We start from the raw sequence: 14024 nt of genomic DNA, 5'->3' as shown, positions 1-14024 counted from the left end.
ATTCATTCATTCATTCATTCATTCATTCATTCATTCATTCATTGATTGATTCATTCATTCATTCATCTTTCTGGTCTGATCAGTCCAACACATTTGCATTTTAGGGAATTCCATATGCTTTACACAAAGGCAGATTGTCTACAGGGTGATTAACAAACCTCACAAAATTGCAAATTATGTTTTCATATCCCGCTCAACAAATTACAACGTATGCATAAGTGCTATAGGTAAGTAATATTTTGAACACATTGTTCTTTAAGCATATTTTAACTCCAATCTGGATAAATTTGAATGTTTAATGGATTTAAGGTGATGTCTATCTGTGTTATAGGGGAGGGGTGGTGGTGGCCTCAACACGCTATATAAAAGTATGCATAATTATTAACTGTCAGGGACTGAGAAGAATCAAGCGTGCAACCAGGAACTCATTATCTTCCTGTTCTATCAAAGTCTATCGACCTACCTGGTGAGCCACTCAACAAGACACATAACCTGAGGGATATCTGAAGACAAATTTTTGAATGATTTGGTGGGCTGATAAAATGAGAGTGACTCATGAGGAAACCTATTGAATTCATTTGTAAAGATTTTTGAAACCTTTTATTCTTTCCTTGTATTACACAGTACAGTTGTGATAAAAGGAAACAAGGATGTTGCTCACATAAAATCCCCTAAAATATCCCATTAAATGTTTTTGCACTGTGACAAAATGGGAATAAGTTTAGTCAAATATTACTGAGTTGATCAACAACAACAACAACAACAACAATAATAATAATAATAATAATAATAATAATAATAATAATAATAATAATAATAATAATAATAATAATAATAATAATAATAATAATAATAATAATAATAATAATAATAATAATAATAATAATAATAATAATAATAATATCTTGAACCTAGCTGAACACACTGCTACAATTACGTTAATAATTACCAGTTTGATAGCCTCCAGTTCAATTGAACATCTGGGTTGAGAACAGAAAAATCTTGCATGCGACCAGTGGGTTGGAAATAATTTCTCATGGCTGATAGGTTCCTCTCATAGCCCACACCAGCCCCTTTTGCGCATGGATTGGCCTGCCGCTCTTTTTCATTACTTGCTCATTGGCTTTTGGCAACGCTGGTTCCCTGCCATGAGCTGCCCATGCAGCTTCCCAATGAATATTGTATGCGCTCTCGGGATGTGCTTTTGGTGATGATGATTTGAATTTGCACCTAGACGGAGTACGAAGGTATCCAGATGAGCAAGACGAGATGATGGGGATGCTCACAGAGAGCGCAGCAGCTCGGTCACATCTGCCCCCCTCTGAAATGAGATAATACTCAAGTGCGTCTAGAAGATTGTTCGCTTACAAAAGGGGAAGATGTTTTGCGCTAAACTGAAAGAACTGAAGATATCAGGAGAGTGCCCGTTCTCCGGCAGCGCCAAAAACGATGAGCTCGGAGACTTTGAGGAGCGCTCACTTGACGCTGCGGATTTATCGCCTATTTCTAAGGACGTGCATGGAAAAATAAGCCAGTCTGTACCTCGACAGAAAACAAGCAGAGCCAAAGTTAACCTGCACACACTTGGAGACAGCATCCGAAAATTGGCATGTCCAGAGGTAACTTAATGAAAACATGCATGATTTTGCGTCTCATGTAACAAACAGGAAAAATTTAAATTTCTTTATTATTTAAAAAAAAAATTTTATTATTATTTGTGGCATTTCTACAGAAAAAAGCAGAAACCCTAATGTCTGTTTATATAAATAATAAAATTCTGTAATCCAGATATGATTAAATCAGTTGATTTCAAGTCTGTACCATTTTATAACCTTTAACTTGCTGGACACTTTGTGATACAGTTTCAAAGGCTGCACACTGCTCTCCAAAGAATGATGACACTAGCAGATCACAACAGGGACTCTGGGAGGTAACTTGCCTTTATTTTTCCATATGTATTTTTTAAAAACAAAGCAGAGTGTATTCACTGCATGCATTCCAATCTGAAAAATCTTTTTTGTGCCTAATCCACCTCAACAGCTTCTTGTCTCTCACGACATAAGAAGCTGCGGCTCATTTGGATCATCTGTTTCCCAACACATCACAAATTCCTCCTGTCAGTCTCCCTAACAGACTGGCTCTAATGAGCATGATAACAATAAGCAGGGATACAGACTGAGGCTGCTATGGATACTGGGAGTAAAAAAGGAATGGCTTTTTTTCACCTAAAGGAAATTAAAACACAAACACGCACACGCACACCCTCTATTCACTCAATAGGATCAGAATTGGACGTTGATCTGAAAGTGTTATTTCTTCACATTCAATTAGCTCTAACTTACCTGCTACACTGTTTCAGAGGTGTTTTGGTACATTTGAAGCTGTGTTACCACAGCTACTTAGATGCCATGAAATATTTGGAGGAGTTCAATAGTAAAAACATTTGATCAAAAACATTTGAAAGGGTGTTTATTGTATGAGTGGTAAACACAAAATGGTATGAGATTCTCATGATCTGATAACCTTGAATGATAACATAACGACAACAAGGTTTGATACATTCACAGTATTTTCACATCTATGCTTTGATTTAGTGTTTTTTTTTTTTTTTAGTAAAACAGAAAAGCAATAATTATGCTAAATAATAAAACATCTCATTGATTACTACAGTTATGAAATGGCATGTGTCTATTGTTATTTCCATATTTAGTAAAAACTAGACTGATAAAATAAACAAGTTAATTCTTCTCAAAATATTTTACAATTTTCCAGTTCTGGGTAAAACTAAAGGTGTTACTAACATGTGTTATCTGGTTAATTATGGAGCACTTTCTTTGTACTCGTACTTTCCCAGTTCCCAGTTGACAAAACAACAAGAACACCTAAAGTTGTTTAAAGTTTATTAAGTTTCTAGACATAAGAAGAAGTACGAGGGTATAAATAGAACTTTCAGGATAATAGTTATGTACTAAAATATTACTTTATTGTTCAAATCAACACAAATTTTATCTGTACACTGCTAAATTAAATCGGTGTGTAAGAATGTTCAACATAATTTAATTTCAAGAAGTACTCATTGAATTCTGAGACATCCATCAATTAATATTTTAAGGATTTGTTAGTGGGTAGTTTTATCAATATGTTCTGCCAGAACCAGCCATCTGAAGGCATTTGTGATCTTGATGTGGCCCAAAATAAAAAATTGTTTGACACCCCTGTTCTACACCACGATTGTTTGAATTCTGAAAACATCTGAATTTATGACCCAGACTACATTTTATCTTAGACTTAAGATGGCTAACTACAGGAACAGTATGAGGGAAAATCTTTGTTTTAAAAGCTTTATATACCTTGATGATGGCCACCAGTCTGTTTACTTGCCGGTAAAAACATGCTTTCCTGAGCACAGCTACAACTAACTGATGTTATCTGTGGGCTTTTCAGTCCAGCCACTTGCTGTGCTCACTACCAGAACTGCAGTGATGAACTGGAGCATTTGCTTGAGATGATGAACAGTTATTCGACCAAAACAGGTACTGACAATCCTGACAAAGGATGGCTCACACAACAATGATTGGTTGCGTCATATCTTCATCTGTGTCTCCTCATGTGTTTGACAGCAATCCCAATGGAAGCTTTGGAAATTGCTCTGGGCGAGGAGATCTTCAATATGTGCTATGAGGAGGACAAGCATATTCTGAGAGTGGTGGGGGGTGCTCTGCACGACTTCCTCAACAGCTTCAACGTCTTGTTGAAACAGAGCAGCGTGCCGCCCAACCTGGACAGAGACGATTGTGTAAACGAACCGTCGGTGCTGTGCTTAGACAAGGATCCGGACCTGCTTACTGTCTATTTCTTTAACCCCCGCCCCTCCACTGAGCTTTTTTTCCCTGGTGTCATCAAAGCTGCTGCACGCCTGCTGTATAACACTACTGTGGATGTTTTGAAGGATCCCCCCAATGCTAAAGACACCATCCTGCAGTCCAGCCCTCAGCCCAGTCTCCTGTACACAGTTGTAGTAAAGGATGCTAAAACTCTCAGCCCCAGTCCACTCCGGGCTTCCTCAGCGGGGACCCTCCCTACTTCCTTGTTCTCCACTATATTCCCTTTCCACCTGATACTTGACCAAGACATGGTTCTAGTCCAAATAGGACATGGGCTCAGAAAGAGACTGTTTAGGAAGGATGGACAGAGACGGTCTTCAACCTTCCAAGAATACTTCTCCATTGTCACTCCACAGATCAAATGCACCTTTCAGGGTATTTTGACCATGCTAAATGCACAATTTATCATTCGGATCAAGCATGGAGTTTCTACTGCAGACAACACAGGGAAGGTATGTAGACATGAATTAAATGATAGAGATTCACTTAGAAATCAACTGGTAAGTGGAATTAGTTTGATTTGCCCAGACTAGTTGAAGTCCCATCCAAAATTAAAAACATATTTTCTTTTCTGATCAGTGAAAGCAGTAGATGATAGCAATCAAACTCCTTGGTGTGGAAGGTATTACTAAGAAGTATCAAAAATAGCTAATTACAACATTGGTGAGATGTGTAAAGTGAATTCAGATAAAGCAAAGAGATGTAAGAAGCTGTTTAAAGGTATATTGTATTTTTTCATGTTGAAACTCATTCATTTTTGTTAAGGTTTTGTTGATGCTCTGTATTTTCTAGCGTGCATACCTGGAGATCACGCTTTCAATAATTTAAGAATTGCTAACTGTGCTAATTGACAGTTTAAGATGCTAAAGACAGTAGTTTAAAAATGTAATCACATACAGTGGCACGATGGTTCTCCCATTATAAATAATTAATAACCGCTACTAGGAATAAAAACTTTAAGAGAATATTTTGAAGGCTGTTCTTATAACATTGTAAGAGAAACTACAACACAATAAATTTAGTATCATCAGGTCAAAGCTTTATAAAAACTAAAGCTTGGCAACTGGCCACAGGATTCTGATTGATGTATATCTGCTAAAAAAAAAACAGGGACTTTCTTGATTCATGAGGCTGAAAATCTTCTCATGATTACATTGATATTAAAAGGAAAGAGACATAGTGTTAAAAAAATTGAGCTGTTTACAAGTAGTCAAGCCTATTAGTGTTGTACTTGAGCACACTTGTCCCGAGGTGGAGATCAACATTATACCCCCAGCGGAGATCAGAAGCAAATGCCAAAGCATTTTACCCATCAAATGCAGAGCCATGCTGGTGCTATTTCAGCAAGAGTGCACAGCAATCGGTCACACTGACAAACAAAAAAAAAAAGCATCAACGAGTAAACGTGATGGTGGTGTAAAACAGGTGGAAATCTGTGAGTGGGTGAGTGCGCAGACACAGTGTCTTTCATCTGGAGTCAATACTGTGTTACCGGCAGCTCCCCGGTGTAAAAATACGACTGCGATGTCAGTGGAAGTGACACAATTAACCTGAATTATGTTGCAATTTGAAAACACTCCCGCTGCTCTGCTTCACCACCCACACATGAGCATATCAAAAATAACTAATGCTTAGATTGTAATAATCGTTTTGCAACTTTGCAATGACATTCAAAACAAAAACAAAAGATATTTTTAGAAGTGAAAATTTTCAGTCTGTCTGTGCAAAATTCAAGACATTGTCGTATCAACTTTGTGTATTAAACTGGATCAGAGTATCAGTTCTCAAATAGAAATAGTAGTTGTTCTCTAGGAAAAAGAAATGCATTATAAAGTTCATTTTCTCTGAGCCTCTCTTCAACAGTGGAAGTACAAGAGGACATGCCAGTTTTAAAGACCAAAAAATAGCTGCAAGATTATATTTGCTCATGAAAATCTAAATCTACAGTCACAGAAATAAAATTTTTAAACCAAGTGGAATTGTAACAAACAAGACTGAAAGAGGTAAATGGGAAGGAATAAAATCTGAAAGCCTCACTGTTAACAGAACTGCAGCAAATGCCCCAATGTAAGATTAATGCAAGAAAACATGGATATATTTAGAGTCTTTTTAGTTCAGGGGTACCAAGAAATGAAGACAATTCTGTGAATCCCACAAGAAAGTATAACAAACCTTAACACATACCTTTGTATTAACTAAATCAACAAGTTCAGTTTTATAATTCTACCACATAGCACACAGTTTATAGATGTTGTCATTTTGCTGACATGCTTTTTCACTGGTATGTGCTCAGAAACCTTTGAAAAAAATCTAACTTAAACTGGAAAAATCTAAATTCTCATCAGTATGAAAACCAAGAAAAATCACCCTATAAAAGAATTGCACATTTACAAGTCATCACAGGCTGTAAGGAGAAGAATATGTCTGTATTCTTCACCAGAGCAAATGCAACCTTAGTGAGGGATGAAAAGCAGAGGCATAATTCAGCCAGCAGACTGGCACTATTAATGTCCACTTTTGATGCCTGAAACAAATATAACATCAATTCATCTTGATGCTGCTGAGCCAAAAAAATCAGTCTGGACTACAGCGGTTCATTAGTGAATTAATGGCATCTTCCCTGGGAATGCTGCGATGCGGTTAATAAAAAGTCTTCCTGGTGAGGTTCTTTGAATTAGAAGATAAATCGAGGTTTTAGGCCTCTAATGTTGCAGCTTGAATGACAGACGCCCATATACAGCTGTGGTTTTATAAATTTACAATTTGTCATGTTTGTGTTGTAAAATGAAGTGTATTTATATTGTATGTTAAATAATCTAAATACATGGAGGGAAAAAGAGAAAAATTAACTTTTTTTTCTTACACAGCTGCAATTGAGCAGAAAATGATTTGTACCCCTTGAAAATTTAAATCTAAGCTAATCTTTTACTTTACCAGCAAGTGTCTTGTGACTGGAAGTAATTTTAACAGCTTGACGTCGACTTAAATCTGTTTCGGTCATGCGAAGTAGGAATTCCAACTTCTGACATTGCACTTTATAGATGAAATATAGACAAATAAAGATTGCTTTTCAGCACAAAAACCTAATATACATTTATTAACTATCTTTTGAGAAATATCAGTCTAAAAACCAATTTGTTGAATAAAAAAAATATTTAAAATCTTAATAAACAAGGTAAATTAATCATTTTGGGGTGTAGATGTATCCTCTGAAGTCATGGAGCTTTGCTGAGAACGCTGCTTACAGACTGCTCTTTACATATGTCTCTTGCAAAAATGTAAACCACGTTCCTCCTTAGTCACTCTTTATCATCTTTCTCTTTTTCCTCTTAGCTCATGGAGCTTAAAGGTCAGATGATTTACGTCTCAGAGTCAAATGCCATCTTGTTCTTGGGATCACCGTGTGTAGACAAGCTGGAGGAGCTAACGGGCTGTGGCCTTTACCTGTCAGACATTCCTATCCATAATGCACTTCGGGATGTGGTCCTGGTTGGTGAGCAGGCCAAAGCCCAGGATGGTTTGAAGAAGAGGCTGGGGAAAGCCAAGGCGGCCCTGGAGCACGCTCACCAAGCCCTGGAGGAGGAGAAAAAGAAGACGGTGGACCTCCTCTACTGCATCTTCCCTGGCAAAGTGGCACAGCAGCTGTGGCAGGGTGAAACAGTTCAGGCCAAGAAGTTTGATCAAGTTACAATGCTGTTCTCTGACATAGTGGGCTTCACGGCCGTTTGTGCCGTCTGTACACCGATGCAAGTGATCACCATGCTCAATGAGCTGTACACCAGGTTTGACTACCAGTGTGGAGAGCTGGATGTGTATAAGGTATGCTCAAGTAAGAGGATGTTTTTTATTTTGTTTAGATGGCTGTCAGTGGATAAAACTCTAATGTGTTTATGTTTGTTTTGTAAGGCGTAGTAAAAAGCTGTAAGAAGAAGTGTGATTAGACACCGCATGGGTGCCTGTGATAGCTCTCTGGAAAAATATATATTTTATACTTTTAAGTAAAATTAAACAAAGCAAAGTAATTTTTCATTTTTCTACAGGTTTTGCAAACAATTTTGAAAATATAATTGAATGTAAACATAAGCAAATAACTTCACTTTTCAGTCTGAAAATTGATATACTTACCTTTAAAAAAATATGTTCAGAAATTAATGTGCTTGTTGTAATTGTACATGTCTGTTTAAATCTCTTGTTTCTGGTACAGTGGAAGGGTTTGCCTGCTGATTGTCTCTGTTATTGCTTTTTTTGCAACATTTTAATGTTTTGGATTGTTTATGCAAATATTAATTCCAAACACAGATAACCCGAGTAAATACAAAAACCCGTTTTCAAGTGATGGTTGCTATATACAAATCAACTTAGTCTTTTCTGAAAAATTCAGGGCCCTAAAACATTATAACCTCCTCTTCCACCTACACTGGCAACAAGTAATGGGTCTTTTCCATCTCTGTGCAGTAATTGTAAGGATTGGTGTAATTCCTCCACATTGGGGCATTTTTGCCAATTCCATATTACAACATATTTGAACATATCATTAAAATTTTAGAGCGGTTATTCCACTCAATAACGTTTAATTTTGTTTTGTTTTTCAGCCATTTAGAGGTGAATGTGCTGGGGTACTTTGGATAATTTCCCTGCTGCATAAATTTGAGACAAACCTTTGTGTTCGATTTGGTCAGCAGTCAGCCACTGCTTCCCAGTCGCTCTGGTACTGTTGAATCACTGATCAAGTCTGCAGTAGTTTAGATGCTCTGTGTTATTTTGTGACCTCCTCAATGGGCTCTTAAGAGTAATTTTGGCACGCTGGTTACTGCTGGGAAACTTCCATGTTTTCTCCATTTAGGGATAATGGTTTTTACTATTTGTCATTGGAGCCCCTAACTCTTAGAAAGGACTTTGCTACCCTTTCCAGACTGATGAATGTTAATAGCTTTGCTTTCCTACTGTTCCTCAACATCTTTGATCAGGACATACTGCTGCTTTTTGAGATATTTTAGGCTACTTCATGATGCCACACAGATTCTATTTAAGGGATATCATGACTCTGAAAGTATACCAGTAATTTCGCCTTAGCATGGCTTGCAAAATGCTAAGCCATGCTAAGCCATTAGCTAATGGCTTCCTAATGATTAGAAAATGACATTTTCTAATTATTTTCTGATTAGAAAATGTGGCTAATCAGTCATTTCATGATTTAGCAAGTGAATGCAGTTTGTTAATTCACATAAGGCCATGTTGGTTTAAATAGCTTAGATGTGAAAGCATTTTGTTTTTTTGTTTTTTTTTTTGGTTTACTCTGGTTATTTTTATTCAATCAGTTGTAGCATTTAATTGGGAGAAAAGAAAAAAATAGATCAAATCTATTTTGACTAAAAGGTCAACTCTTAGTTTAGTTATAACAACAGTAAAGTCTGCTGACGGCTCGTAACCTGGAGCAATGTTGGATAATATAATCAAAGTGTCAGACTAGCGAAACAGAAAGAGAAGCACATTTGTCAAATGTCTTGTAAAATGCAATGGTTGAGGATGCTTAAGTTCCCTGTTTCCACTCTGAATATAACCCTAAAATAGTTCTATCTGATCTGGGCCAGGTAACTAAAGACCAGATTTATACAAATGACGAGAAGAAAAGACAGAAGTAACATTTGGCATTTTAGCATTTCAAAGGATTAAGTACTGTTATTTGTAAAAGTTTTGCTTTTGGCTGTATTCCAACCTTTTTTTACACAAGAAGCTATGGTTTTGATGAGAAGCCACTTGACATCAATCATTGTGTTTAAGCTACATTGTCTTCATTTTGACATTGTTTTTAGAAATAGCTTGAATAGCTTGAAGGGGGAAAAGATCAAACTAACCAAGCAATAATAATTGTGCAAATAATCTTTTGACTTCAGCTTGGGCAGATCACATAAACCTGCTGAGAGGTTTTGTTCTGTCTCAGCTGAGCAGTCCAGAATTACTGTAACAGCATTTCGGCTCTCTTCAGGTGGAGACCATTGGTGATGCCTATTGTGTGGCTGGTGGCTTACATAAGGAGAGTGAGACTCATGCAGTACAGATTGCACTCATGGCTCTGAAAATGATGGAGCTGTCAGACGAAGTCATGACGCCAACAGGAGAACCGATACAGGTAAGGGTCAAGCACCAATCTTGGTAATACACCTCATTAAATCTAATTGTGCAGACTGCAGTGAAGTTGGAAAGTGTTCATGTGAAGAGTTTTAAACAGAGATTTCTCTGATCTGGAAATGTTTTTATTATTACTGAAAGACTTTCAGTTTTGGAAAAACACATTAAATTATATCTTGAATTAGCTATTTATACTTTCAATGTTTTCCCAATGGTCAACTATGAAATGTAAGGCCTTCCACTGGTAAAGATCATGTTGAAAGCCTTAAAATAAATCTGTCTTTATGGGGAACATAATTTCACACTGAAAAATGGAATGGAGTTCTGCCTTTCATTTTTGTGCTTTTTTCCGTAAGGAAAAAATTGTATGCTAATAAACAATTGTCTTAAACAAAATCAACTTTGCCACGGTTATTAACAATGCAAATGAAACACGTTGTATTTCTACATTTTTCAGTGTGACAGAATATCTAAGAACTTTAGGGTGGTTGTCAATAGGTATATGTTTTTCTGGGATTTAAACATAAAATAACCCTGAGATTGATTTCTACTAACTCCTATTAGCTTTGCTGGAAATAATAGTTACTAGAATCTGAGATTGATCATACATGCAAGTTCACATATTTCAGTTTGATTTGTTTTTGTAATAAGTCTGCAAAGTGTAGCCTGTTGTATGTCTAAACACAGTCAGACAGCTAATCACAGCAACCAAATGCATGGACAAGAACTATCCATATCACTTCTTTGTGTGGTCCTAGAAAATAACACCAACATATATTATATTAACAAACTTTGTTTGGCCTGGGAGAGGCAAGACCTTTTAAAAATTAAACATGGGTTCTCACATTCACTTCTTCCCAGGCTACATATTTATCCTAAATGTCACCATTGACATTTCTTTAATGGTTGCGATTACTCTCTCTGAAGTCCACTTAACATACCAACATCCTTAAACAGTTAGGATGATGAGTGATTTAAAAAAAAAAAAAACATGGAAATGAGAATGCAAAAGTTAAACTTAAGCTAAAAATGAGAATTAGAGAATTACAGAAATGTTTGACTGACTCCATCTTCATCCCTCTGCTTAAACATGAACTCAAACATACTGTTTGATCTTCAGTATCGCTCCCCAGAGCCCTGATCTGAGCTTCGTTTTCAGTTTAACTAGGACATGACGTCCATGTGGTTATTAAGTTGAATTGGTCAGAGATTTAAGAAACTGCTTACCTTCATAGCTACTGTTCAAAATATTTAGCATGTTCGTTGAGAGCTGAAACATTTTATCCGGTTTCATGAAACAAATAAACATTTTTTTAAATCTATATCAAATGTACCCTCCCTTTATTAAGATTTGGCTATTATTCTTGCTACATTTTCACATTAATCTGCTTAAGTATCACTTTGCAAACTGTTGGTTACGATGAAAGTATAAAAATCTGCTTCTTCATATACAATGCATTGCACATTTTGCCCTGTTTCAGAGATTTTACGTGATAGACCAACACATAGTAGTGAACAATTGCAGTGAAATAATTTATTTTTATTTCCAAAAAAACTTGGTACCACTACATACCTGTCAAGACATCACATCCACTCAAGCTGACAGAGGAGGCAAAGAGAAGCTTAATCAGAGACGGACCTAAGAGTCCCATGATAAATTTGGAAGAGCTGCAGAGAGCCACAACTTGGGTGGGAGAATTTCTCGACAGTAATTATTTCATCTTCCAGCTGGAAAATGGTTCTGTACATACAGCCAGAGTGGTTCCAATGAAGGTATTTGTATGAAAACATGAATTTGTGTTGTCTCGATAAAATTAAGATCTGTGGCTGGGTTTAAACAACATCCATCTCAGGTCCTCTCCATTTAATTTATTTCATCATCATAAAAAAAAAACAAACAAACAGTTATTTATGTACGGAAAAAAATCAACTCACCATAGAATGTAAAGAAAAGTAACCGAAAAGCTGTAGGTTGAAGCCAATACTTACTTAGAGACACTGTACAAATGCCCACAAGCAGTAATTAGGAAATTATCTTTTCTTGTCTTCCAGATGCGAATTGGTCTCCACAGTGGGTCAGTGTTGGCGGGTGTAGTTGGAGTGAAAATGCCCCGCTACTGCCTTTTTGGGAACAATGTTACATTGGCAAACAAGTTTGAGTCATGCAGCCAGCCGAGAAAAATCAACGTCAGCCCTACAACGCACAGGTAAACGCGTTACAAGCAATAATGATCACATGGAGTCCTTACAGCAACCCCTGAAGTAATTGCTTTTACCTTTGTATGTACAATTATGTGTGTAGTATCATTTATTTTTACTAGAGACATGGAAAGAAAAAAAAAGAGCTTTAAGTGCTTTTGACAAGATACTTAACTTTTAGGAGGGAACTGTATATTCTCTTATGTCAAATAATTTGTCACATTGCTTTTAGACTCATGGTTTATTTGTATGTTCTTCGTCCCAGATCACTGAGAGGTCGCCCAGAGTTTCTCTTTGTTCCCAGGAGCAGACAGGAGCTTCCGGCCAACTTCCCAGAAGACATCCCTGGTGTTTGTTACTTTCTGGAGGCAGCCTTCAAAGTTTCAAATCCGACGACAAACTGAAGCCAAACTTCTACAGGTCCAAAAATATTAGATAAGGTTACATGAAGAAAACAGTTGTATTGTATAATTTATTCTGAGTCTTTCATTGTTTTCAAGTAAAACTATCACAGCAGCTGTTTAAGTAATAGATATGTCAGTTTATTGTCAAACATGTCCTTTCTGTACTATTATTCATTTGTGCAGTTGTTGTGGAGATAAATCCGTTTCATCTTTCTTCCACAATGAGTCATCGCTGCATTTTGAGATCTTTGGAAAAATTGTGCTTGCATCAGATACGCTGACAGTCAAGACAAGACTTAGGGACTGTTTTGTTCTTTTTTAACACAAGTACAAACTAATAAATATGGACACTAAAAAAAGCACAAAAATACACACACTATTAACTTGTGAAAGATGTTTATGATGTAGCTACAGACTTTACTATGAATGGTCAAAGATCTAATTTGTTTTTGTGGCATTTGTTTATTTTTTTAAAGTGCTTTACAATCACATATGAATTAATGGTGTGGTCATTTGTATTCTGTAATGAGAATTGTTTAGTCCCATGTTGGAAAGTGCAATGGAGCCCTTTCTGAACTTACAATTACAACTTAGAAAATGTTTTCTTCAAAACACAGTCAAAGTTGCAAAAACAATCTATGAATTTACATTTATGACGGTATCGTACAATTAATGTTTGTGAGCAGGTTTCTTTAACGTTTGAATGAATTGCTAATCATGGCATCAGTACACATAAAAATACTTGCACTGGCTTTGTGCCTTTCAAATAAAACTAAATGTTAATAGTAATCTGAGTTCTGACACCCATGACAAATTCAATGCACCAATTCAAGCCTACACATTAAAATAGTGATTATATAATTATGTGATTGTTCAAATTTATTCTACCTGCCAAAGTACAAAGACAAGATATTTGACAAGATTTCTTTCAAAGATATCTACCAAAAAGGATATTTGAGATGCAAAATTCACTTTTAGGAAATTCTGTTAATGAAGAACAGATTAAGGTGCCTTATGGGAACGTGACAAACATGTGCCAAATAGATGAGAATGTTTTTATCACACATATAATCAATAAAGTTTCTAATTCGCTTTAAAATAGACTAGAGTGATATATGAATGACATTTCTCCCACTAGCAGAATAACAGAAGTGTTTATCTAACTGTGTGTGGCTTGTTGACACAAATCATTGTCTTCATATTAGTTCCCTAATAATGTATCCTTTTGCATTTGTACTCATCCTACTGTGCACATCTGTAACATATTTATTACATGAGTTGTAAACACACCTTTAATATACAGAGGAAATACAACACAGGACAAGTTCAATGAATGTCTTTCTACCACTCACAGCAATGTGCTTTAATTATTGTTATATATCAAAGTGCAATAAATATTGTCATGAAA

At 36.2% G+C, this 14024-nt stretch overlaps 1 protein-coding gene across 1 annotated transcript; it reads left to right on the top strand.

Annotated features, from left to right (window-relative positions):
• The first annotated feature begins 1019 nt into the window (after nt 1-1019).
• Nucleotides 1020-14024, top strand: gucy1a1 (guanylate cyclase 1 soluble subunit alpha 1). The gene is made up of 8 exons (XM_044113966.1): nt 1020-1619; nt 1863-1930; nt 3445-3533; nt 3621-4336; nt 7218-7703; nt 9871-10014; nt 12066-12220; nt 12478-14024. Exons 1-8 carry the CDS (start codon nt 1380-1382, stop codon nt 12614-12616), a joined length of 2037 nt encoding a protein of 678 aa, XP_043969901.1. The 5' UTR covers nt 1020-1379; the 3' UTR covers nt 12617-14024.

Source organism: Gambusia affinis, linkage group LG04 (assembly GCF_019740435.1).
Source record: "Gambusia affinis linkage group LG04, SWU_Gaff_1.0, whole genome shotgun sequence".
Taxonomy (NCBI): Eukaryota; Metazoa; Chordata; class Actinopteri; order Cyprinodontiformes; family Poeciliidae; genus Gambusia; species Gambusia affinis.
This window is presented reverse-complemented; position numbering and strand designations above follow the sequence as displayed.